We start from the raw sequence: 24,412 nt of genomic DNA, 5'->3' as shown, positions 1-24,412 counted from the left end.
GACTCAGGGGAGGATCCCCCCAGGCCCAGATCCCCCTGGCTGCATCTCAACCCCAAATAATCAGTGTAAGCAGCAGCTGTGGCTGCTGAGGCTCCTGGATCCAGCACAGGCTCTGAGCTCCCTCCCTGTCCATGGGGACCCCTCTGCTGCCCAGCTGGCCAGGAGAGCAGCTCGGGGGCCAGCAGTGCCAGGGGAAAGGAGATTGCACAGTGCAGGGGCACACAGCACTGGGGGGCTGCTGGAGGGGGGAGAAGGGAAGAGTCAGGGTGGGCAGGCTGGGCATGGGGACAGGGACGTGGGGCTGCAGCCCCTGTACCCAGGGAGGGCTGTCCCTGCTCAGGGGGCTCTGCACTGTCCCAGCCCTGCTCCACTCCCCTCAGAAAACCAGGATGGAGCACAGGATGTGGGTAGGAAAAGGAGCTCAGGCCATGGCCCAGGAGATCCAGGCAAACATGGAAGAGCTGCATTTCCCAGCAATATCCCAACTCTGCAGCAGGGTGAACAGAAAAGAAATAAAGGCCTTAAATATGACAGATTAATGGGCTAGAGCTGAAATATGAGATTAGAAATTTCAGAATATGCCTGCATATTCCAGGTGCTCTTTAAATTTGTACAATCCAGTTACTCTATTATGTGCAATTTAATTGCCTAAGAAATCCATATCACTGTGAGCTCTCAGCAGCCTGAGTGGGGGCTCCTCACTTCTGCAATCTTTATTCAGGTTGGATTTAAAGACTGAAATGTGAGCTCTCCTGGGTGCAGGGAGTTTACTAAATCAAGTGCCAGCCTTAGGCTGGAGCACAGAAGGAGGGTCCAGCAGCAGAGGGAGGCAGGTCTGCGGCCAGGCTGCCCATCAGCCCCTGGGGGTAACAAAATCCATGGAATCACAGAATCATGGAATTGTTAATTGTTAATTAAGGAATAGTTGGAAGAGACCTTGCAGCTCATCCAGTGCCATGGCAGGGACACCTCCCACTGTCCCAGGTGCTCCCAGCCCCAGTGTCCAGCCTGGCCTTGGGCACTGCCAGGGATCCAGGGGCAGCCCCAGCTGCTCTGGGCACCCTGTGCCAGGGCCTGCCCACCCTGCCAGGGAACAATTCCTAATTCCCAATATCCCATCCAGCCCTGCCCTCTGGCAGTGGGAAGCCATTCCCTGTGTCCTGTCCCTCCATCCCTTGTCCCCAGTCCCTCTCCAGCTCTCCTGGAGCCCCTTCAGGCCCTGGCAGGGGCTCTGAGCTCTTCCTGGAGCCTTCTCCTCTCCAGGTGAGCACCCCCAGCTCTCCCAGCCTGGCTCCAGCCCTCGGAGCCTCCATGGCCTCCCCTGAACCCAGACTGGGAGGGCTGGGCACAGCTGGGCAGCAGAGCAGGGCTGGCACAGCAGCAGGACCCTGGCACAGGAGAGCTCAGGGGCTGCTGCTGCCCAGCTCTGGGGGATGCTGAGCAGACATTGGGGGGCAGAGCCTGATCCCAGAGACCCCAGGGCAGGGTCAGCAGCACCCACCCCCCATCAGCCCTGTCCCTGTGAGCCGGGGGATGGAGAGAGGGCTCAGGGCCACTGCAGTCACCAACTCCCTGAGCTCTGGCAGCCCTTTCTGAGAAAATCCCAGCTCCTGATCTGGCAGGACAGGAGGATCAGGGCTGATCCTGACTGGGCAGGGAGCCCATGGAGATGGGCAGGAGCCTCAGCAGGGGCTGAATGCATCGTGAGCCTTGTCCAGGGACAGCAGCCACCCCAGGATCTCAGCCACAGCCTCCTGCTCTGGGCTCAGTGTGCATGGCCTGGGATGGAGGGACAGGACACAGGGAATGGCTCCCAGTGCCAGAGGGCAGGGATGGATGGGATATTGGGAATTAGGAATTGTTCCCTGGCAGGGTGGGCAGGCCCTGGCACAGGGTGCCCAGAGCAGCTGGGGCTGCCCCTGGATCCCTGGCAGTGCCCAAGGCCAGGCTGGGCAGGGTTGAACGCTCTCTCTTCTTGTCCCTGCCTGTGGCATCCTGTGGTTCTGGGGGATATCAGGCACTGAACAGCAATCCCTGAGCTCAAAATCTCACCTGCAAATCCCCTCAGGCCCCTCCTGGAGGCCCTGGGCAGAGCCAGGCCCTGGGCAGGGAGATCTCTGTGAATAATCCCCTCTCAGACACTCAGCCTTGCACAGGCAGAGCAACCAGCTGAGGGATATTTAAGGTTGCTCCTGAGCACTTAATATAGTTTATATTTACAGCTTAATGGCTTTTCAGCATCACTAACTTCCACTCCAGCAAAAAGACTTCTACGGTATTGCCTCGGCTTAAGTGCTAATGACATCTTCACATTAATAAATATTTTAAAACAGTGCAACTCTAAACTCCCCTGGCCCTGAGCCAGCATCCGCTCAGCTGGAGCCATCTGCACAGGGGAACAGACCAGGGAAAGCCCCTTCCTTCCTGCCAGGCTGCCCCTTCCCCTCCACATCCCAAAGCACGGCCACAGGCATCCCTGGCCCTGCTCCTGATCTGCATCCTGGTTGTGACAAATGTGTATTTTATGATTGTATTTCACAAATATTGAAATGAATATTGTATGTGCTGTGTTAGAAAGTGATGCTGTGTTAATTCTCTTAAGTAGTGTGTTAAATATAGTTTTAGGTTATAACAAAATGTTAAAATCGAAACTCTGCTGTGTAAAATACTCTTTGTTAAAGAAAGGACTCACAGTGAGATAGCAGCCACAGGACACCTGAATCTTTCAGAGAAAGAGAATTTATCAGAAGAAACGAACTTCTTGCCTCACTCAGCTCTGAAGACACTATCAGGATTGAGAGGAAGAAGGTGACACTGCTCAGACAGAATCCTGTGTTTGAATGGAATTTGTGCATCATGAATGAGGTGTATGAATATGCAACAGGCTGTTGCTTTTAAGGGTTAATCCTCTGTTAAAGTGGGGCCTTTCTCGGGCTTATTTTGCCCAGAAAAAGGTACCTGGCCTGTCCATAACTGTTTGTTTCTATTGTCTCATATTGTCCTAATCCAAATTGTCCAAATTATTATTAATCTAATTATATTATTATTTTTATAACCATTTTATTATCATTAAACTTTTAATATTTTAAAAAACAAGTGTTTGGGGTTTTTCACACTGATCCCAGCCTGCCTCGGGTGCTGCAGGCTCTGCTCACACCTCCCCTCCCTTCCCAGGGGCTGCCTGGGCTCCACTCCTGGAGCATGGATGGGGCCAGGCCTCAGCTCTGTCCCCCTGCTCCTCAGAGTTCCCCTTCCCTCTCCTGCAGCCACTCATCCCTTCGTGCCTGAGCCTGGGTGCTGGGAGCAGCAGGAGGGGCCTCAGTGTGTGCTCCACACCCCACACACCCCCCAGAGCCTCCACAGACACCCCGAACATCCCACATGAGCCCCAAGGGCCCCATATGTACCCCAAACACCCACAGCCACCCCAAAACCTCCATGTGCACCCACAACCTCCACATACAAAGCCCCCATACACACCCCAAACCTCCACTCACACCTCAGAGCCCCCAAACCTCACAGAGACCCCAAAACCTCACAGAGACCCCAAAACCTCCATGTACACCTCAATCCTCCACTCACACCTCTCAGAGCCCCCACAGAGACCCCAAACCTCACACAGACCCCAGAGTCTCCATGTACACCCCGAACCTCCACATTCACCCCAAAGTCTTCATGTACACCCCAAACCTTGACATACACCCCAAACCTCCACATACAGACCAAAGCCCCCATACACACCCCAAACCCTGACATACACCCCAAAGTCTCCATGTACACCCCAAACTTCCACATACACCCCAAATCCCCCATGTACCCCCCAAATCCCCCATGTACCCCCCAAATGCCCCCATGTACACCCCAAGTCCCTCCCAAGCCCCAGAAGCCACGGAGCCTTCTCCTGGCAGCCCCAGCAGCTGCTGCTGCTGTCTCCAGTGCCAGGGCCCGTGCTGGGTGTCCCCAGACTGTCCCCAGGGTCTGAGGTGACCCCCTGATCCAAACAGAGCCATGGAGAAGGGCAGATGGCCAGGCTGGCTGGGCTGAGCCCTCAGCCAGAGCTCAGCAGTTCCAGGAGATCCCCTGGTCTCTCAGCAGTTCCAGGAGATCCCCTGACCCCTCAGCAGTTCCAGGAGATCCCCTGGTCCCTCAGCAGTTCCAGGAGATCCCCTGACCCCTCAGCAGATCCAGGAGATCCCCTGACCCCTCAGCAGATCCAGGGGATGCCCTGACCCCTCAGCAGTTCCAGGAGATCCCCTGACCCCACAGCAGTTCCAGGGGATCCCCTGACCCCACAGCAGTTCCAGGGGATCCCTTGGCCTGTGGCTCTCCCCAGGCCAGGAGCTGCCATGGAGCAGGACAGGAACCAGGAGGCTCCTGGCACTCAGAGGGCTCTGCTGCCCACAGAACCCCACCCCAGCTGCAATGGAGTGCTGTGCTGCAATGGGGGTGCTGTGCTGCAATGGGGGTGCTGTGCTGCAATAGGGCTGCTGTGCTGCTGCAATGGGGCTGCTGTGCTGCTGCAGAGGCCCTGGGCCATCCATCCATCCATCCATCCATCCATCCATCCATCCATCCATCCATCCATCCATCCATCCATCCATCCATCCATCCATCCATCCATCCCCCAGCAGAGGCAGGAGCTGAGGCCCAGGGCTGGGCAGTGCTGGGCAGTTCCCCTGTCCTGGCTGGATCCCCGGGTTCTGCCCTGCCCTGTGCCAGCCACAGAACTTTCCCAAAGCCAGAGCTCCTGCTGCAACCCCCCTGGCATCACCCCTGGGCATCCCTCTGCCAAGGGAAGGGATGCCATGGGGTCTGGGGGGGGGGTTTGTGTCCTTTTGTGTCCCTTCCAGGGTGACAGTGGCACCAGAGCCTCAGCTCTGCCACTCCAAGCAGCAAAGCCAGGGCTGAGAGCAGCAAACACATCAAGCACACGCTGGGCCAGCTCTGCTCTGCATTTTCAGGATGGTTTCCCAAGAAAAAGGGACAAACCCCACCCCAGCTGGCTGTGAAGGATCCAGCTCTGAAGCAATGTTTGGATTGTACAGGAAATTTTACAAAGCTCAGCTGAAGGAGAGCCTTGCCTTGTACAGGGAGAGATAAAAATCCTCCGTGCTCACAAATGAATGTTCACATCTGCTGTGCACAGCATTATCTCGCTCAAAGAGGGGAGAAAAGAAAGAAAGGGGAACAGAAAAAAAAGAGGAACTGAATGGAACTTAGGATGCTTTTCATTTCCCAACAATGTGCAGCAAACTGTGATTCCTATTCATTAAGAGAGAAGATTGACATTCATTAGAGTGAGCATTAAATTCCTCATTCTTCTTCTCTCCTCAAAATTAATCCACAGAGGGTCCTACTCAGTGCTTTCAATATTGAATTTCTAGGAACTACAGTGGGTTTTTTTTCCAAAGAAGCCAGGCAATTACACCAGGACATGCTTCTCCCTGGCTGGGAAAACAGGCAGTGCCTCTGAGCCCTCTGCTGCCTCCCCTGCCAGGGGCAGCTCCACATCTGCACCAGCAGCCCATGTTTGCTCCTGAAGGGATTTGGGAAGCAGCAGCTCTGCCCCAGAGCTCAGAATCACAGAATCCCAGAGTGGTTTGGGTTTGAAAAGCCCTTAAAGCCCATCCAGTGCCACCCCTGCCATGGCAGGGACACCTCCCACTGTCCCAGGCTGCTCCCAGCCCCAATGTCCAGCCTGGCCTTGGGCACTGCCAGGGATCCAGGGGCAGCCCCAGCTGCTCTGGGCACCCTGTGCCAGGGCCTGCCCACCCTCTGAGTAAAGAATAAATAAACCAGACCTTGGCCATTCCCATCTGCCACCCAGCCTAAAGATGCTCCTTAAAATGGTTCACATGAAAAAAGGGATAAATTTTGTTCTCATCTTTGGAATGAGGCTCTTCTCTGAGGCATTAAAAAGCTGGCCTGGTTCTCCCTGTTTCCTATGGATAGGCCCAGGAAAATCCTGTGGCTATCACCAGAAAATCCCATGGCTATCACCAGAAAATCCCATGGCTATCACTAGAAAATCCTGTGATATCACCAGAAGATCCCATAGCTATCACCAGAAAATCCCGTGGCTATCACCAGAAAATCCCATGGCTATCACCAGAAAATCCCGTGGCTATCACCAGAAAATCCCATGGCTATCACCAGAAAATCCCGTGGCTATCACCAGAAGATCCCGTGGCTATCACCAGAAAATCCCGTGGCTATCACCAGAAGATCCCATGGCTATCACCAGAAAATCCCGTGGCTATCACAGGCCTTGCTCCTGTGAGTGCTGGGCAGGGAATGTTCCAGAGCAGCCCCTGCTGTGAGCTGGGGATGCTCCAGTCCCCAGGTGCCTTTGGCTGTAATAATCCCACACCTTGCAGAGCCTGCCTGGCCCTGGGCTGTCCCTGCTCTGTCCCTCTTGTCCCCAGGAGCCTGTCCCAGTGTCCCCTGAGTGGCCCCACCCCTGGCCAGGTGCTCTGGGGTTGCCCAGGAATGGAAACACATCCCTGCCCTGCTCCCACCTTCCCATCCCAGCCCCAGGACAGAGCCTGGGGAGCTCTCCCACCCCTCAGACCCAGGGTTCTGTGACTCCCATGGGCTGTGCCAGCCCACAGGAACCACAGAACCAGAGCTGGGGCTGGCACAGCCCATGGGAACCACAGGCCCAGAGCTGGGGCTGGCACAGCCCATGGGGAACCACAGAACCCAGAGCTGGGGCTGGCACAGCCCATGGGGAACCACAGGACCCAGAGCTGGGGCTGGCACAGCCCCCACAGAATCACAGAACCCAGAGCTGGGGCTGGCACAGCCCATGGGAATCACAGAATTGTCTGGGTTGGACAAAGCCCCTGAGATTGTTGAGTCCAACCGCGGAGCCAGCAGCAGCACGTTCAGCACTGAGCCCTGTCCCAGTGCCTCACCCGCACAGTTTTGGGAGCACCTCCAGGGATGGGGATCCAGCCCTGCCCTGGGCAGCTGTGCCAGTGCCTGACCACCCTTTCAGTCATTGGAAATGTTCCCAAAATCCACCCTGAGCTGCCCTGGCCCAGCCTGAGGCCGTTCCCTCTGCTCCTGTCCCTGTTCCCTGGAGCACAGCCCGACCCCCCCGGCTGTCCCCTCCTGGCAGGAGCTGTGCAGAGCCACAAGGTCCCCCCTGAGCCTCCTTTGCTCCAGGCTGAGCCCCTTCCCAGCTCCCTCAGCTGCTCCTCAGTGGAATTATGGAATTTTTCCATGAGAATGGTGCGGAGATCAGCACATCCACCCTGGCAGGGGCTGCCAAAAGCCACAAAGCCAATGTGGCAGCACATTCAGGGGTGTTAATAAAGGCTTTGGTTATTCTGGTGCTGAAATTCCTCTCCCGCCCACAGTCAGTCCTGCCTGCACTGCAACCCCCATCTTGTTTATCCTACAGGTGCTTCCCAGGAATAATCCCAGCCCTTCACCTCGGTCTGGGCTGAGCTGGGACAGTCCCATCAGCCACTGCCAGCTCTGCCAGCTGGGATTCCCCTCCTGTCTCCAGGCAAACAGGGAGCTCCCTCCTGCCACAGCAGCAGCCTCTGGATCCATCCCTGGAGCACAGCACTGCGTCCCAGGCATTTCCCAGCAGCAGCAGATGTGGCACTCTCGATAGCTCCCCCAGCCTTGGGGACACGAGGGACACAACCTCCCTCTGGCACTGGAGCTGGCTCCAGTCACCCATCCCATCCCATCCCATCCCATCCCATCCCATCCCATCCCATCCCATCCCATCCCATCCCCATCCCATCCATCCATCTGTTGCAGATTGCAATGCAAGATGTTTTCAATTACCATCTGTATGGCTGATTACCTTTGTCAAGTGAGCAGTTTGCTTTACCTCTCTCATTGAGTGACCACATTCACACCTCCCTGGGAGGGGACATTGCTGATAACAGACTATTGAATGTCCCTGCATGGCTGATAAGAACTACAGCATCCCATTGGGAGATGTGAGCCCAGAGGGAGGAGCCAAGCATTCCTGCCTGGATATAATCTGGAGATTCTGGAACACCAGCACGGCTTCTGCACTGGATTTCCCAGAGGAACAGCAGCTGCCTCTTCTTCCCCTGGATCTTCAGAGGCAGAGACTGCACCTTTCTCCAGGATCCCTGCTCCAACAGAACCACCCCTGACACTGCAGGAGGGCTGAGCCACAATTCCAATGGGACTGCTGCCAACACCCTGACCCACAGGGTGTCAGGTTGGGTTCTGACTCTGGCAGTGTTGTTCTAGTGCACTGCATTGTTTATTTTATCCCTTTTTTTTTCCCTTCCCTATCAAAGAACTGTTATTTCCTGCTCCCATATCTTTGCCTGAGAGCCCCTTAATTTAAAATTATAGCAATTTGGAGGGGTGGGGAGGGTTTACATTCTCCATTTCAGGGGAGGCTCCTGCCTTCCTTAGCAAACTCCTGTCTTTCCAAACCAAGACACCATCCCTGCAGACATCAGGGCAGGGCAGGGCAGCTCCCAGAGCCCTCCCTGGAGGAGGCAGCTCCACGCTGGATCCTCCCCAGAAGCCAGGCACACACCACTGCTGCTCTTTCCCCCAGTGCCAGGCGATCCCAGCTTGGTGCCCCCGGTGACATTTCCCAGGAAAAGAACAGCACAGAAAATGCAAAGGTTAAATTTGCATATTCCCTGTGCTGCTGCAGAGAGCCAGGCAGGCAGCCAGGAGGAGCTGCTGCCCACCTGTGCCAGCAGGGCTCAGGGACCTGCTCAGGGGGCACCAGGCACCTTCCTGGGCAGGTGGGAAAGGGGAAACGGCCTCAAGCTGCACACCAAGGGAGCTTCAGGCTGGAAATCAGGGACAATTTCCTCACTCAAAGGGTGGTCAGGCCCTGGAACAGGCTGGAGTCACAGCTGGAGTCAATGAAAACAATAATTATCTGGTTGCTTCTCCTGTGTTTTGCTGCTTTGGAATGGGGTTTGGAGATTTTTTTATCAGCTGGAGGTGTTTATCCCTGGAGGTGTTCAAAAAGTGAGCAGACCTGGCACTTCACAATATGGTTTGGTGGCCAGGGGTGTTGGTCAGAGGTTGGATTTGATGATCTTGGAGATCTTTTCCAGCCCTAATGATTCCATGGTTCTGTGACTCTCCACAGTGGCCTTTGGTCCTGGGCGGGAGCAAAGCAAAGGACCACAGGCAGTGAGGGACACCACTGTGACCCTGCCCCTGCAGAGCAGCCCAGGGCAGGGAGGAGGAAACAGCACCAGCTCCTTGTCCCGGGGAGGGACAGCAGGGATGCTCCTGGGAAGGGCCACAGAGCCCCCTCTGCATTTCCTAACACCACATCTGCTCCAACGGTGCCCTTGAGACTGCAGCACTCCAGGGAGGCCCCACACCCACAGAAACCTGCCCAGCAGAGCTCCAAGGGGCCCAGATGAGCACAGAGCTCCCATGACACCCCTGGCGTGGTCACACACCCAAGTGACCAAGCCAGGAGGGCAGGGCTGGCCCTGGCTGAGCAAGGACAGCACTCAGGCTCAGCCTGAGGCTCCCAGAGCGCAGGGAGAGCCCCTGGGGCAGCTCACAGGGGGAGGAACAGTGTCACACAGCCAGTCCCAGGGTCACCCAGCCAGCCCTACATGTGCAGTGTCACACTGCCAGCCCCAGTGTCACACAGCCAGTCCCAGTGTCACAGACCCAGCCCCAGTGTCACACAGCCAGGCATGTCCCTGCTCTGTGACTTTTTTCCACGCTGGTCCCCAGGGGCTGTGCCTGTCCTGGCCAGGGGCTGTGCCCATCCCTGCTCCTCCCAGGGCACCAGGGCAGCTGCCCCAGCAGGGTGTCCCCACAGCTGTGAGTGCCCTGGCAGTCCCTGCTCGCTCCTTGTCCTCTCTGCACGCCCAGCAGGTTCTGGCTCCCAGCACGGTGACAATTCCCGTGCCATCAGAGCCCTGACTCCACCATCCCTTCCCGTTGCAGGGTGATTTCAGGGTTCACATCAGAACCCTGGGTCTCTCCCCCGATGATTCCCTCCCAGGTGTGTCAATCACCTCTCCTTTCCCCTCCCAGCACTGTCTGTCAGTCCTGGCATTCCAGAAGGGCACAGAGTGATTGGCAGATCCAAAGGATGCCCTCTACCCCTGGGGACATTGGGCCATCCAGGTGTCCTTTGTCCCTCCCCTCCTGTCCCTGCTTGGTGGCTCCCGACCCCTTCCCTGCCCCTCTCCCCGGGGTTCAAAGGAGCAGCAGCCACGGGCTCAGGGAGTTCTGTTGGAGCTGGTGCTGCATTCAGAGGCCTGTGGGCCAGAATAAAGCTCTGGATCCAAACCCTCCATCAGAACCGACTCCTTTCCTTCACCATCGCCTTAAAGCTTCTGCACAGAGGGAAACCTGAGGAGCAGATCCTGTTCTGGGGGAAGCTCCATCCCAGCACCACCAGAGCTCCTGCAGGCCTGGACTTGTCTGCAGTGCCCAGCTGCAGCACCCAGCCAGCCCAAAGTGTCTGTGGGGTGAAACACCACACACCCAGCCAGCCAAAAGTGTCTGTGGGGTGAAACACCACACACCAGCCAGCCCAAAGTGTCTGTGGGGTGAAACACCACACACCCAGCCAGCCAAGGCTGTGGGGTAGCCACAAAGTGTCTGTGGGGTGAAACACCACACACCCAGCCAGCCAAAAGTGTCTGTGGGGTGAAACACCACACACCCATATAGCCCAAAGTGTCTGTGGGGTGAAACACCACAGTTGCTGCTGTTTGGTTCAGCACCAAGGGCCACACAAGCCCAGGCACATCCTGTCTGCAATACTGGTGATACCAATATCATTCCCCCTGTGCCCATGCCAAGTGCTGGGCTCACACCTTTCACTCTGGATCTCTCTGGGTCAGAGAGCACAGCAAACAGCAGCCCTGAGCAGGGAGGGCTCCCAGGGCTTTTTCAGCTGCAGGCCCTGGTTTAGAGCAGCTGCCTCGCTGTCCCTGCAGTGCCACAGGGCACTGGGTCACCCCCAGGGACATTGAGCCCGAGCAGGGGCACTCAGACCTGGTGTCCCCTCCTCAGCAGGCAGACAGGCTGGCATGAGCTGGCAGGGATTATCAGGAGGGCCTCGTGCTCTGGCACACCCAGGGGAGGTGCTGGGGGGCTGCTGGCCCCTCTGTCACTAAACCATGGTCTGGACAGCAGGGCTGGCCCTGCCCCTGTCCCACGGGGTGACCCCAGGGCCAGCACAGCCCCAGTGCTCACATCTCACACCTGCAGAGGGTGGAGCACACCCAGACATCCCACAGAGCTTTAGGGGCTGTCACAGCAGCGCTCCCACCCCAGCCTTAGGGCCCCCTGCCTGCCCACAGCTCCAGCTGTGCCCTGGCTGCAGGACAGGGACAGCAGGGCATGCTGCCTGCAGCAGTGACCCTGAGCACCAAAGGGACCCTGGGCCTGGGGACATCCCTGTCCTGAGCCCTGGGGACAGCAGGGACACTGCTGCCACTGCTGCCCCAGCCGTGGGTGGTGGATGCAGAGCAGTCCAAGCCCTGGTCCCCACGGCCCAGCAGTGTCCCACACCATCCCTGGGGTCAGTGCCACCCCTCAGAGCTCAGCATCACCATCGTTCACCCCTGCCCCCCTCAGGACACATCAGGGACAAACTGAGGGAGGGAGAGAAGTGCCTGGAGCTCCTAAACCAACTTGTGCCAAGGAATCACCCTCTGCACTTGAGTGTCACCCTGGTTTTTAAAGATTTTCTAAGCCTTCTGATGCTGACATTCTTGTAGTGAACTTTCTCACACACTTTCTGTAAATAACTCATTGTTTTGCATTCCTTTATGGAGGAGGAGAGAGTTGATGGACTGTTGGTTTGTCCAGTGTCATTGGAGAGTTGGCACTGTCACCCTCCAATCTGCTGTCACTTTTGGGAAACTATAAATGCTGGAGTCAGGAAATAAACTTCCCTTTTCTATTCACCTTGAAAACAGCGGTGTGAGCTTGTGTTCATTCATGTCCTATAGTGACACCAGAGTGTGTGCTGGGCACAGCCCCTGAGTGCTCCCAGCACCCACCAGAGCCCCCTCCATCCCTCCTGGCCATCCCAGCTCATTCCCAGCCCCAGCCCTGCTCACCCTTGGCCAGGGCTGCTCTCAGTTCTCACCACTTCTGCCCAAACTGAGCCAAACAGGGACTGCCCAGGCATCCAGGAGGAGGAAAAAGCAGTGCCACAAATGCAGGGCATGAGGCACAGGGCAGGCACTGAGGGGCTGTGTTTGGAATTCTCCAGGCAGGCCTGAATTCAAACCATGTCTGTCAGGCACAGGCAGGCTCCAGCTGGTTCTGTCTTTACCTGGGTTAAAGGGGAGTGTGGACAGAATGAAACAAATCAATTCAATTCAACCAGCAGGAAGCTGGGCCAGGGCAGCTCAGGCTGAGCTCAGGGCAAGGTTCTTCCCCCAGAGGGTGCTGGCACTGCCCAGGCTGCCCAGGGAATGGGCACGGCCCCGAGGCTGCCAGAGCTCCAGGAGCCTTTGGACAGCACTGCCAGGGATGGACAGGGTGGGGTTGTTGGGGGTCTGGACAGGGGCTGGATGGTCCTGGGGGTCCCAGCTCAGGGTATTCTGTGATTCCATGAAACAAATGGCAGCAGGGGACCAAAGCAACCAGGCTTCATGGTGGCAATGTCCCCAGAGGTCCCAGCCCTGCAGGTGACAGCCAGAGGAGCTGTCCCAGCTGAACCTTCAGGCAGAAGTGCCGCCCTGATTTTTTAAGATTTTCTAAGCCTTCTGATGTTTACATTCTTGTAACAAACTTTCTCACACACTTTATGTAAATATCTTATTGTTTTGCATTCTTTTATGGAACAGGAGAAATTTGATGGGCTGTTGGTCTGTCCAGTGTCATTGGAGAGGTGGCACTGTCACCCTCCAATCCACTGTCACTTTTGGAAATCCATAAATGTTAAGGTCAGAAATTAAACACTCTCTTTTCTACCCTGGAGAGTTGTGTGTCCCCATTGTTTTATTTTGTGTCCTATAACGACACAGAAGCTGTCAAGTGACACTGGCTGGGGGCTCTGTACAAATCACAAACAGGGCAGGGCTGCTGGGAACATGCCTTGAGCTGTTTGATTGTCCACCATCACTCTCATTACATGGTGATGACAATGGGAAGATGCCAGCAGCTCACATCCCAGGCAGCAAACAAAGAACTTAATGTTACAACTCACTTTATAAGTTTTTTGACCAATCACACAAAGCAAAAGCACATTGACAGTAGTTCTATCCAACCACTATAAGCACAGGTACCTTTGGTTAAACAATGCTTGCTTATTTCAAATACAAGACCTGATTGTGAGCCTTAAAACACAATGCACAGAGCTCCATTATTGAGCTTCAAACTTCCTAACATCTCACTAGATAAACTTTTCTGTAGATTAGGGAGTTATTCTAGACAAGCATTAATACACAGACCATTGCTCTATTTGTCCTTGCTTTTCTACAGTTTAAACAATTTTTCTGCTGACCAATCTCATGGCTGCTGCTTAGCTCCAATCACAGTTCTGCTGTCTCTGAGCCTGCCTTTTGCAGCTTTCCCAAAACCCTCTGATTTTGTAGATTCCCACACCAAATCTCTTTCAGCCCTGGGACACTGAAGGCTCCTCCAGCCCCCAGAGCCATTTCCAGAGCAATTCCTGTCTGTCAGCCCAAGCTGGATGTGCAGATGTTCAGGGCTGCAGGTCCTCACCAGGGCAGGGCAGGGCAGGGCAGAGGCAGGAAATGCCCCCACACTCCTGGAAACCCAGAGCAGCCCTGTGCTGCCAGAGTGCCCCACTCCTGACAGCAAAAGGGGCCTGGAAGAGCAGGAGGGGAAGGAATCCTGTGTGGAAGCTGCTGCTTCCTGCTGGGCTGGGCAGGGGGCAGAGCCAGAGAGCTCCACTTGACCAGAAACAGCTCCGAAGGGCCCCTGAGCCCGGGCACGGCTGCTGTGAGCAGCACAGAGAGCAGAGCTGAGCACCACGCACCGGCCTGCAGCCTCCCCACCCCGGGATCAAACTGGGATCCCGGCACAAGGGCTGCTCTCAAAGGGAAAGGGACAGACAGCCCTCTAGTGTAAAGCCAATGCTAACCGTGTTTGCTCGGCCACAGAGCATTGATCAGGGCCACATCCATCAGGGTGTGTGCTTGGGAAGGAACCTGGGCACAGGGAGAGGGACAGCACAGCTCCCAGTGCTCTGAAAACATGCCAGTGGCCCAGGGATGTGCAATCCCAGAATGGTTGGGTTGGAAGGGACATCAGAGCCCACCCAGTGCCACCCCTGCCATGGCAGGGACACCTCCCACTGTCCCAGGTGCTCCCAGCCCCAATGTCCAGCCTGGCCTTGGGCACTGCCAGGGATCCAGGGGCAGCCCCAGCTGCTCTGGGCACCCTGTGCCAGGGCCTGCCCACCCTCATGGGGAAGGATCTCCCCTGATATCCAATCTAGACCCACTCACTCTCAGTTTGGAGCCATTCCCGTGTTCTGTCCCTCCAGATCCTTGCAGTGCAAGTCCCACAGGTCCTGCTGGCTCCCACTGACCATTTCTCTCTGCACAGACAAATCCCACATTCCCAAACTCTGGATTTGCTCTGAGGCTTTCCGAGGACCCCTCTGGACAGGGGAGAGTGTGGAGCCCTGCCAGCCTCACCCTAGCACCCCCAAAGGGCTTCTGAGAGCCCAGCCTGGCCAGCAGCTCATGGCACATCCCTGCAAAGCCCCCATGGGAGCAGGGAAAGCTGAGTTTGGGGGCTCCACAGGAATTTTCCTTTCTCTCCCTCCCCTGTGCAGAGAGCCAGGCTGAGTTCCCCCCTCCCAGTGCACGTGGCTGTGTTGTGCTCAGGGATCATTGTCCATGGCTCCCACCAGCACTCACAGCCTTAAGAAAGAGGCACAATTAAAATCAATATTTAAAGTCATCAAACAAGCAGAGGGAAATTTGAGCAGCCCCACAATTCACAGTGACAGAAGAACCCAGGGTGCAGGGCTGAGCCTGAGCTGCAGCGCCCAGAGCGCACTTCTGCCCACAGCCTTCAAAATTTAATGAAAACACACCAGTTTTAAACACTTCCCCAAATCCAGCTCGCAAAATCTGTCACTTTGATGTGAATGGTCCCAGTCTCAGACTAATCAGTCACTTTTACTTCCTCTTTAGTAGCTAAAGACGCAAATGAGCTCCCTGCAAACCGCACAGCTCCGGGAGGAGAATTTAGCAGCCAGATGGTTCTTGCAAAAGATTGGTTTTTAACAAAAAAATAAAAGTGAACCCGCTTCCCCCACGAGCAGCTCACGGGAGATGAGGTGACACATCACAAGTGTGACATTAGAGCATCACTTCTGCCACAGAAATGCCCCTTCCTAAAGCACCACGTAAATCACAATTAGCACTAATAAGGGATCAATTAGTGCAAGGCACTGTAATTATCCCCTGCACTCGGGGAGGAAAGGGAGGCATCGCGCTGGAATGCAAACATCCCTTTGTTTCCAGCAGAAGGTGCAGCACGGAGAGAGAAAACAAAGCACAGAGCGCTGGAAAGGCACCAGCACTCCCAGAGCCAGCGAGGGAACGTGTCCAGCTCCAGCGGGACCCAGAAAAGCTGGGCTGGGCTGGAAACTCCATCCAGGCAGGAGAAAAGCTGGGCTGGGATGGAAACTCCATCCAGGCAGGAGAAAAGCTGGGCTGGATGTCACCCTGGTTTTTTAAGCCTTTCTAGGCCTTCTGATATGGACATTCTTGTGGTGAACTTTTTCAGACACTTTCTGTAAATAACTGATTGTTTTGTCTTCTTTTATGGAGGAGGAGAGAGTTGATGGACTGTTGGTTTAACCAGTGTCATTGGAGAGGTGTCCCTATCACCCTCCAATCCACTGTCACTTTTGGAAAACTAGAAATGTTAGAGTCAGGGAAATAACTTCTCTTCCTTCCTTCACCTGAAGAACAGTGGTGTGCTTGCATTCTTTCGTGTCCAATAGTGACAGCTGGGATGGAAACTCCATCCAGGCAGGAGAAAAGCTGGCCTGGGATGGAAACTCCATCCAGGCCCTGAGCCTCCCTCTGCCCTGGATCCCTCTGCTTTCCTGTGGAATTGCAGCTGCGGTGGGATGAGAGCACAGCTGACAATAAAGGCTCTCAGAGCACGGATCAAGGACAGAAATGCTGGACAAGGAGCTTCCTGGGAGTCAGCTCCAGTCACCAAGCACCAAAAGGGTTTGGAGGCTCTCAGGATGCAGCTCCTGGAAGGAAGAAGGAGCTGATGTGTCACAGATATTTCTTTTATGAAAAATCCTCTCTTAGGATTTTCCTGCTGAAGCTGAGAAGTTCAGCAACCAGACATAAACAATAGGTTATCTGCTGCTGTGGAATGTGGCAGGTCTGCCTGGATTGGCCCAGTTTGGATGTTTGGAGTTGGTGGCCAATGCAGGAGGGAGCTCTCTTGGAGACAGTCCGGGAGAGCAAGGTTTGTTATAATTCTTTACTTTTCTTAGGTAGCTAGCAGCTTCTGGAAACTCTCCTTTTCTTTTTCTTTTAGTATAGTTTAAATAGGTGCTTATATCATAACATAACAAATCAAGCCTTCTGATCATGGAGCCCATCTCGTCTCTTCCTTCATCCCAAAAACCCTTGTGACCACCGTCAACACTGATGTCCAGCCCTTGTCCTGGGCTGCCTGGGGCTGGAGCTCCACTGTCCCAGGCTGCTGCAACTCGTGTCCAACCTGGCCTTGGGCACTGCCAGGGATCAGGGGTAGCCCCAGCTGTGCCAGGGCCTGCCCACCCTGCCAGGGAGCAATTCCTGCCCAACACATGTCCCGGTATGTCCTACAGGGTCAGGCAGCAGGAATTACGATGGTTGGGCTGGGCAAAGAGAAGGTGAAGGGAGGTTTAATCCAGCCCCCAGCTGCTCCAGGGCAGCTGAAAGGATGGCAGAGCAAAGTACAGCTTTGTGTGCCAGGTGACACAGCCAGGAGCCACAGCCAGGAGCTGCAGCCTGGGAGCTTCAGGTCACACACCAGGAGAAGCTTTTCCATCAGCTCCAGTACTGGGAAAGGCCAGCAAGGCTCCACCACTGGAGCTTTGCAAAGCTGGGACAGAGACATCCCAGAGCTGAGCTGAGGTGCGACAGCCCCGCTCCGGAGCCTCCCCCAGCACCTGCGGGGCTCTGGGATGTGGCCAGGCCTGTGTGTCCCTAGAGGGGTCCCTGTCCCTGCAGGGGGTCAGCAAAGGCTCCAGCACAGGGGGTGTCTGAGGGCTGCAGGGAGCTCTGTGTCATTGCCATTGATGTGACACTGCAGGCTGGGGGCTGCAACCCGGCCCCAGCAAACTGGCCAGGGGCTGCTCCAGGAGCAGCCACACAGCAAACACGGGCACAGGACAATGTCTGCAAGGGTCTGCTGCCACCCTGGGTGTCCCATTGTCACCCTGGGTGTCCCACTGCCACCCTGGGTGTCCCTGCTGCCACCCTGGGTGTCCCACTGCCACCCTGAGTGTCCCACTGCCACCCTGGGTGTCCCATTGCCACCCTGCGTGTCCCTGCTGCCCCCCTGCGTGTCCCTGCTGCCACCCTGGGTGTCCCACTGTGACCCTGGGTGTCCCATGCTGCCACCCTGGGTGTCCTTGCCGTGGCACCTGGCTGTGACCCCTGCTTTTACCCCTCTTTGATGCCTCCCCAGCACCTGCTCTGAGCTCACAGGGCCCCAGCACGACGTTCCCCATCGGTCCTGCCCCAGCCCTGCCACACCAGGGACAGAGCCAGGCAGCCCCAGGCCACCAAAGGGACAGGGAGCACCCATGGTGTGACCCAGGCCAGGTGACAAAGGGCCTGGGCTGCCACCCAGGCTGTGGAGGGGAACAGGGCATCTCCATCCTTGGGAAGACATCCATGCTGGGCAGGACAAGCCCCTGAGCAGCCAGATATGGCTTTGAAACCAGCTGTGCTTTGAGCAAGAGGTTCTTTAGGTACCTCCAGGTGTATCCAGATTATAATATCCAAAATATCCCATGATTTCATGAAAGCAAACATTCCTGCAGACAGGAGCCAGCACTGCTCCTTGAGAGCCACCAGGGTGATGCCTCAAACTGCTGAGCTCTCCAGAAACTGAACTAAAAACCCCAGCGTTGGAGTGCTTGTGTTTCTTTGTTTCCAGTCTCCTTGATGCTTTGCATGTGCTTGTGGAGTGTTTCTGCTTTCCTTGACAACCAGGGAGGATTCCAAATAAAACTCAAGTGCTTTGCTAATCTCCTGGTGCCGGGAGAGGGACAATAAATGCTGGGAAAGCTGCAGTGTGAAGGTTGGGAGGAAGGTGGGCCAGCCCAGAGACACAAACCTGCTGTGGACGCAGCAACAGCCCTCAGGAGATCATCGTCTGTCACCGGCCACCGTGGCACTGCTGAGGAGGTGAGCAGGGACTGCTCAGCCTCCACACTCAGCTCTGGGCTCGGTTTAGCATCCCCTGGGTCCCCGGGGACAGAACTCGGCATCACTCTGCGAGGGCAGGGCTGGAAAAGCTGAGAGGACATCACAGAGAGGCTCGGTGACCTGGACAAGGATACCGGGGAGGCAGAAACAAGAGCAGACTCCAGAGGCCTTCAGGAGCACTCCGAAAGCAAAGCGGGCAGGGCAGGGGCTGTGCCACACCACAGCTGTGCCCTGTCTGTGTGTGCCACACCACAGCTGTGCCCTGCTGTGCCACACCACAGCTGTGCCCTGTCTGTCTGTGCCACACCACAGCTATGCCCTCAGTGCCACACCACAGCTGTGCCCTGCCCTGTCTGTGCCACACCACAGCTGTGCCCTCCTGTGCCACACCACAGCTGTGCCCTGTCTGTCTGTGCCACACCACAGCTGTGCCCTGTGTGTGCCACACCACAGCTGTGCCCTGCTCTGTCTGTGCCACACCACAGCTGTGCCCTGCTGTGCCACACCACAGCTGTGCCCTGCTGTGCCACACCACAGCTGTGCCCTGCTCTGTCTGTGCCACACCACAGCTGTGCCCTCCTGTGCCACACCACAGCTGTGCCCTGTGCCACACCATCACATGTGCTCTGCCCACCGGCCCTGAGCCCCCAGAGCCCTGTGAACCCCACCCAGAGGGTGAGCAGCCGCCAGAGCCCATTCCCTGTGTCCCAGCAGTGTCAGGCATGCACAGCTCAGCCTGAGGTGAGTTTGCACATTTGAGCAAACTCTGCACGAATTCCCCTGGCACCTCTGCACGAGCAGGGCAGCATCCACCCGCAGCCTCTGCCAGCTGATTAAGATTTTTCAGTCCAATTGTCTCCTTTTCCCTCAGCCTCTGGAAACCTCCAGGAATTGCAGCCACAGCAGGAAAGGGGAGCAGAAGGTGGAATTTGTGTCTCAGCAGCCTCACTGCTCCCTCCCCAGCGCTGTGATGGAGGAGCCCTGATACCCTGGCACTCACAAATCGCAGCCACATCCACCTGGTCGGGGACACAGCACAGAGCTGCCCACATGGCCACGAGGGACAGGCCCTCCCAGACAGTCCCAGGAGGGACAGGCCCTCCCAGAAATTCACTCCCAGCCCTGGCAGGCCCCAGGCTGAGCTGCTGCCTGTGCCAGCCCCCGTGCAGTGCTGCAGGGTGCTCCTGTTCCACGGGGGCCGTGCCTCCTGCACAAAGAGAAAACCTCTCGAGGAACATCCAAAGAGGCGCCTGGCACTCGGAGATCTGTCTCACTGAAGGTGACAGCAGCAGAGAGCATTGCAAGTCCAAGGGGAAGAGGACAAACAAACACCTGAGCCGGGCGGGAGCGGCTCCTCCCCGGCCCCTGCAGGTGAATCCCGGCTGCAGCGCCCGGGGCAGGCTCCGAGCAGAACTCAGAGCTCGGCTTTGGGCACGGCTCTGCCTCCTCCTGCTCTGGCTCGGGACATTTCCCTCTCCTTGGGCATCGCTCAGGGGGATGGGATGGGATGGGATGGGATGGGATGGGATGGGATGGGATGGGATGGGAAGGGAAGGGAAGGGAAGGGAAGGGAAGGAAGGGAAGGGAAGGGAAGGGAAGGGAAGGGAAGGGAAGGGAAGGAAGGAAGGGAAGGAAGGGAAGGAAGGGAAGGGAAGGGAAGGGAAGGGAAGGGAAGGGAAGGGAAGGGAAGGGAAGGGAAGGGAAGGGAAGGGAAGGGAAGGGAAGGGAAGGGAAGGGAAGGGAAGGGAAGGGAAGGGAAGGGAAGGGAAGGGAAGGAGCCCCAGTGCCCTCAGGCAGCCGGGCTGTGCAGGGCTGGGCAGGGCTGTGCAGGGCTGAGCAGGGCTGAGCAGGGCTGTGTGTGCAGGGGTGCAGCAGCCTCAGAGCATCCTCCCCTGCCCTGCCCCCAGCTCACAGGCTCCTCGCTGCTTCTGAGATGAAAAATGTGGAAAATTCCCATCTGTGCTGCTGGATTCTGGTTGTTCCTTTGGAAAGCTGAGGCCCAAGTCGTTGCTGGGGTCAGAAGAAGATTACACAGGGGCTGTGGCAGCAGGCACAGCCTGGCACAGGGAATGTGGGATCCCAGCTGGGCAGCCCCAGCTCCACAGGATGAGCGGATGGAGCCACAGCCACTGTCCTGCCCTTGCATTCCAGACCCTGGAGCAGGGCAGGGAGCAGGGCAGAGCAGAGAGAGATGCTGTGTGACAAATGTCCCCTTGCTCCTTCCCACCAGCCACTCCCTGTCCTTCCCACTCCTTTATGGACACACCAGGCTCCCGGCAGGTTTTCCCAAGCCCAGCCCGGAGCTCCTGAGCTCGGCATTGAGGGAATTCACGAGGGGCCCGGCTGGTTCAGCACGTGCTGCCCACAGCCCTCCACACCTCCTCACTGCTTCTCATTAACTCCTCCTCTGGCCCAGCTTTGTCTGGGAAAACATCCCAGATCCAGCAGGGAACAACGATGTCTGCACCGGTTCAATGCCTAGGCACCAAGTGGTGCAACAGCACCTCCACCTTTTTGCCCTAAAATTCCTCTTTAAGCACATTCCTCCTTAGAAAACCTCTCCAAACACAGCCTTTGATGGGCCCATGCAATGCAGGTTCGAGGTCTGTGCTGCCAGCTGGGAAAGGGGGGACAAAGCCCAGAAAATGCAGCGGGCCCTTGATAAAAAATTTACATTATAAAGACAGGAAACACAGAATAATGCAATGAATGGTGTCTTCTCTCAAGAGGAAAAAAAAGAGCTGCTCTCCCATCGGTGATGTTGATGTAGGTTCTCATATTACAGGCGTTTGTATTCGGGTTAAAAGAAAAAAAAAAAGAATAAGCATAGAAAGCCCTTTTTCAGTAAAAATGAATCGTGTTAATAAGGCAGCAAGTGCTGAGAACAGGGAAAGCTCTGCCTGTCCAACTGCCCCTGGTGGCTATTTCTGGCTTACAAGGCACTTGAAGCATCCTGGCAGCCCACAGTGGGAAATGTAGTCCAGATCCAGCAGGATGGACACTCAGCTAAACAGAATCCCCCAGGTTCGTGAGGACTTTCCAGCCAAACCTGCCAGCAAGCCAGCCTCTCACAGGAGCAATTCATATACTGCAGCAAAAAAGCAAATAATTCAACCCCAAACTCCTCCAAGCCTTGTTCTATAAATAAAGCCGTTGTAACACAGTTTTTCTATTTCATTATCCCCTGTGTTGTTCCACACGGTGCTGGCGGCAGCCGGGAGTGTCGGTGCGTGGGGAGAGCAGCGCTGCAGCAGCGGCGGCAGCGGGGATGGAGCGAGGGGATCGGGGCACACCCAGCACCGCCCGGCTCTGACAGAGCCCCGGGCACAGCCCGGCACCGGCCGAGGGGGCACCGAGCCCCGGGCACAGCCCGGCACCGAGCCCCGGGCTCACACCCACGGCAGCCCAGCAAATGGAGGCTCGGCTCTCAGCATCCCCTCCGGGCCGGGGAGAAGCTGCCAGAGCCGAGCCCGCTCCCGAGGTGTTCCCCAAACAGCAATAAATTGGCCATTTCACGTTTCACATCGACACAAAGCCTCTCGAGGAGGCAGTGCGCGGTGTGGATCGCAGCTCGGATGTGTCCTTTGATCGTCACAAATAAATCAGCCAGAGTGCCCTCCAAAATAGAAAGGAAAAGAGAATTATATCTGTGTCGCTGACGGGAACGGGAAGCGAAGCTGGAGACGGCACAGAGCAGAGTCAGAGCAGGCAGAGGCTCCGCACGCCCAAACCTCCCCGGGCCAGCCCCGGCCGGCCCGGGAGCTCCCGCCGTGGGCTCATCCCTCCCGTTCCAAACTGCAATCCGAGGGCTGAGGGCTCCCAGCGAGCACACCTGGGCGGCACACGCTGCTCCAGCGGGCTGAGCCCGGCAGCGAGTGCCCCTCCCGGTGTGCCCCCCGACCTGGGGCCGCGTCCCGGTGCCCCCGGAGCCCCCGCAAGCGGCCACGGCGCGGCGGGACCGGGGGGCTCCGGGAGCCGCCGCATCCCCGGCCCCTGTGGCAGCCCAGCCTCAGAGCCCCAGCCCCAGCCCCAGCCCCAGCCCCAGCTCCAGCCCCAGCCCCAGCCCGCACACGGGGCCGGGAAGCGAAGGCTATCGCCGAAGCGCATGGAAAAGGTTCGGGCAGAGCCCGGCCGTGCCAGGCTGCGAGCTCCGTGCCTCTCCCCCGGCGCTGCGAGCGAGTGGAAAGCGGGTCCAGCCCCGCACCCCCAGCCCTTCCCAGCCTCTGGCTCCGAACACGAAGCGGCGGAACCCTGGGCTCTGCGGGGAGCCCCCACCGCAGCCCGGGACCCGCTGTCCCTGCGGAGCCCCCGGAGCCTCCGGGAACTTCCCCGTGCGGCGGCTCCGCGAGCGGGACGGGCTCGGGGAGCGGGGCTGGGGCTGCTCCGGCGGCCGGGCTGCGAGCGGGGCAAGCCGGGCTACGAGCGGGGCAAGCCGGGCTACGAGCGGGGCAAGCCGGGCTGCGAGCGGGGCAAGCCGGGCTGCCCCAGCCCCTCTCCCGCCCGTCCGGCGCCTCCGCCGCAGGATGCGAGGTGCGGGATGCGGGGTGCGGGATGCGGACGCGCTTCCCCCGGAGGCACCAACTTCGCCCGGTCACCCCAAGGCCGATCTGAGCCACGCCAGGCTGGGCGGCGGCTGGAGGGGGCTTAGCCCGCTGCTCTCCCTCCACCCCGCTGCTCCCTTTCCACCATCCCTCTGTCCTCCTCCCTGCCGCTGCCGCGCTCCGCGGCTGGAGCCGAGCCGTGCCCGGGGCTCGCTCCCCCTCCGGCCTCGCCTCCGCTCCGCTCCCGCAGCCGCGGCGCTCCCGCTCCCCCGCGCCCTCCCCGCCGCCTCTCCCGGCCCCAGCGCCCGCTCCCGGCCCGGCCCCCGGCCCCTCTTCTCCTCGTGGGACCTTGGCCGCTCCCGAAGACCCCACGGGGGAAAAAAGTTGCGGCGAGGGAAGTTCCCGGCGCCGGGCGAAGTTGGGGCCGCGGCCGCCGTGCCCTGCCCGGGGGAGCCGCGGCGGCGGAGGGAGAGCGGGGCGCACGTACCTTCAGCTATCGCCCTCTTCATCTTAGGGGTCGGGGAAGGCACGTCTGGAGGCGCAAAGTGGAGCGGCAGCGGTACAATCCTTGGGAAAGCGGGGCAGATCCCGGAGCCAAACTTCAGCCCGAGCGGGGAGCGGCGGCGCACGGGGAGGGGGGGGCGCTCCCGGTGCCCTCGCTCATCGGGGGAATGAGCAGCCCCCGAGCTGGAGTCAGCATCCAGGCGAGGCTCCCCCTCCCTGCCTCGCCTCGCCTCGCCTCGCCTGCCTCGCTGCCTCCTCCTCGCTCCGCCCGCCCGCCCGCCGCACGCACGGGGCCGGGGCTGCGGCGGATCCCGGCGGGGAGCGGAGCCGGCTGCGCTGGATCCCGGGAGCGAGCGGCGAGCGAGCGGGGATGGAGAGGCGATGAATGTTTTATGGGATCATGTGGTTTGACGTGAGAGGAATCAGCCTAGATCGGATTTACTGGCTGGAGGAGTGAGCGGGAGGACGGGGGAGCCGGGCACGGGCTGGCCAGGGGAGGAGGGGCCGCTCCGACGGTGCGGTGCGCGGCGGAGCCCCCGCGGCGCGGCCGCGGCCCGGGCAGGGCTGCGCGGGGCCGGGAGCTCATTCCTGGAGGAGCGGTGCCACCTAAAGGAAGCGGCGGAGAGGGACGGCCGGGCTCGGCGGGCACCGGGCCCGCTCCCTCCTCCCCGGCTCCCGCCGCAGCCGCGCCCGCACCGCCCCGGGCACCGCGGCTCGGAGCCCCTCGGGAGGCAGCGGAGACCTCGGCGGGTGTTTGCCCCTGCTCTGGATCTGCGCGCCGGGGAGGCGGCCAGAGACATCCGAACGTGCGGTGCCTCCTCTTCCTCACCAGATTCGGCTGCTGCGGGCGCGGAGCCGCTGCTTTCCCGAGAGAAGGATGTCAGAGAGCCCTTGGAGAACTCCTCCCTGTGGCTGAGCCCTCTCGCCGTCCCTGCCCTTCGGGATCACTCTCCCCGGGGCAGGAAGGAG

The 24,412-nt window shown here is 58.1% G+C and overlaps 1 protein-coding gene across 1 annotated transcript in view; it reads right to left on the bottom strand.

The window, feature by feature from the left end:
• RTN4R (reticulon 4 receptor) overlaps positions 1 to 23,926 on the bottom strand; it is a 92,067-nt gene extending 68,141 nt beyond the window's left edge. Inside the window, exon 1 of the mRNA XM_030959256.1 lies at positions 23,427 to 23,926. Coding sequence (XP_030815116.1) covers positions 23,427 to 23,448 — 22 coding nt within the window. The 5' untranslated portion in view covers positions 23,449 to 23,926. The remainder of the gene's footprint in view (positions 1 to 23,426) is intronic.
• Between the last annotated feature and the right edge of the window lie 486 nt (positions 23,927 to 24,412).

This window comes from Camarhynchus parvulus, chromosome 15 (genome assembly GCF_901933205.1).
Source record: "Camarhynchus parvulus chromosome 15, STF_HiC, whole genome shotgun sequence".
Classification (NCBI taxonomy): domain Eukaryota; kingdom Metazoa; phylum Chordata; class Aves; order Passeriformes; family Thraupidae; genus Camarhynchus; species Camarhynchus parvulus.
The sequence above is the reverse complement of the archived record's forward strand: the minus strand, read 5'-3'. Positions and strand labels throughout refer to the sequence as shown.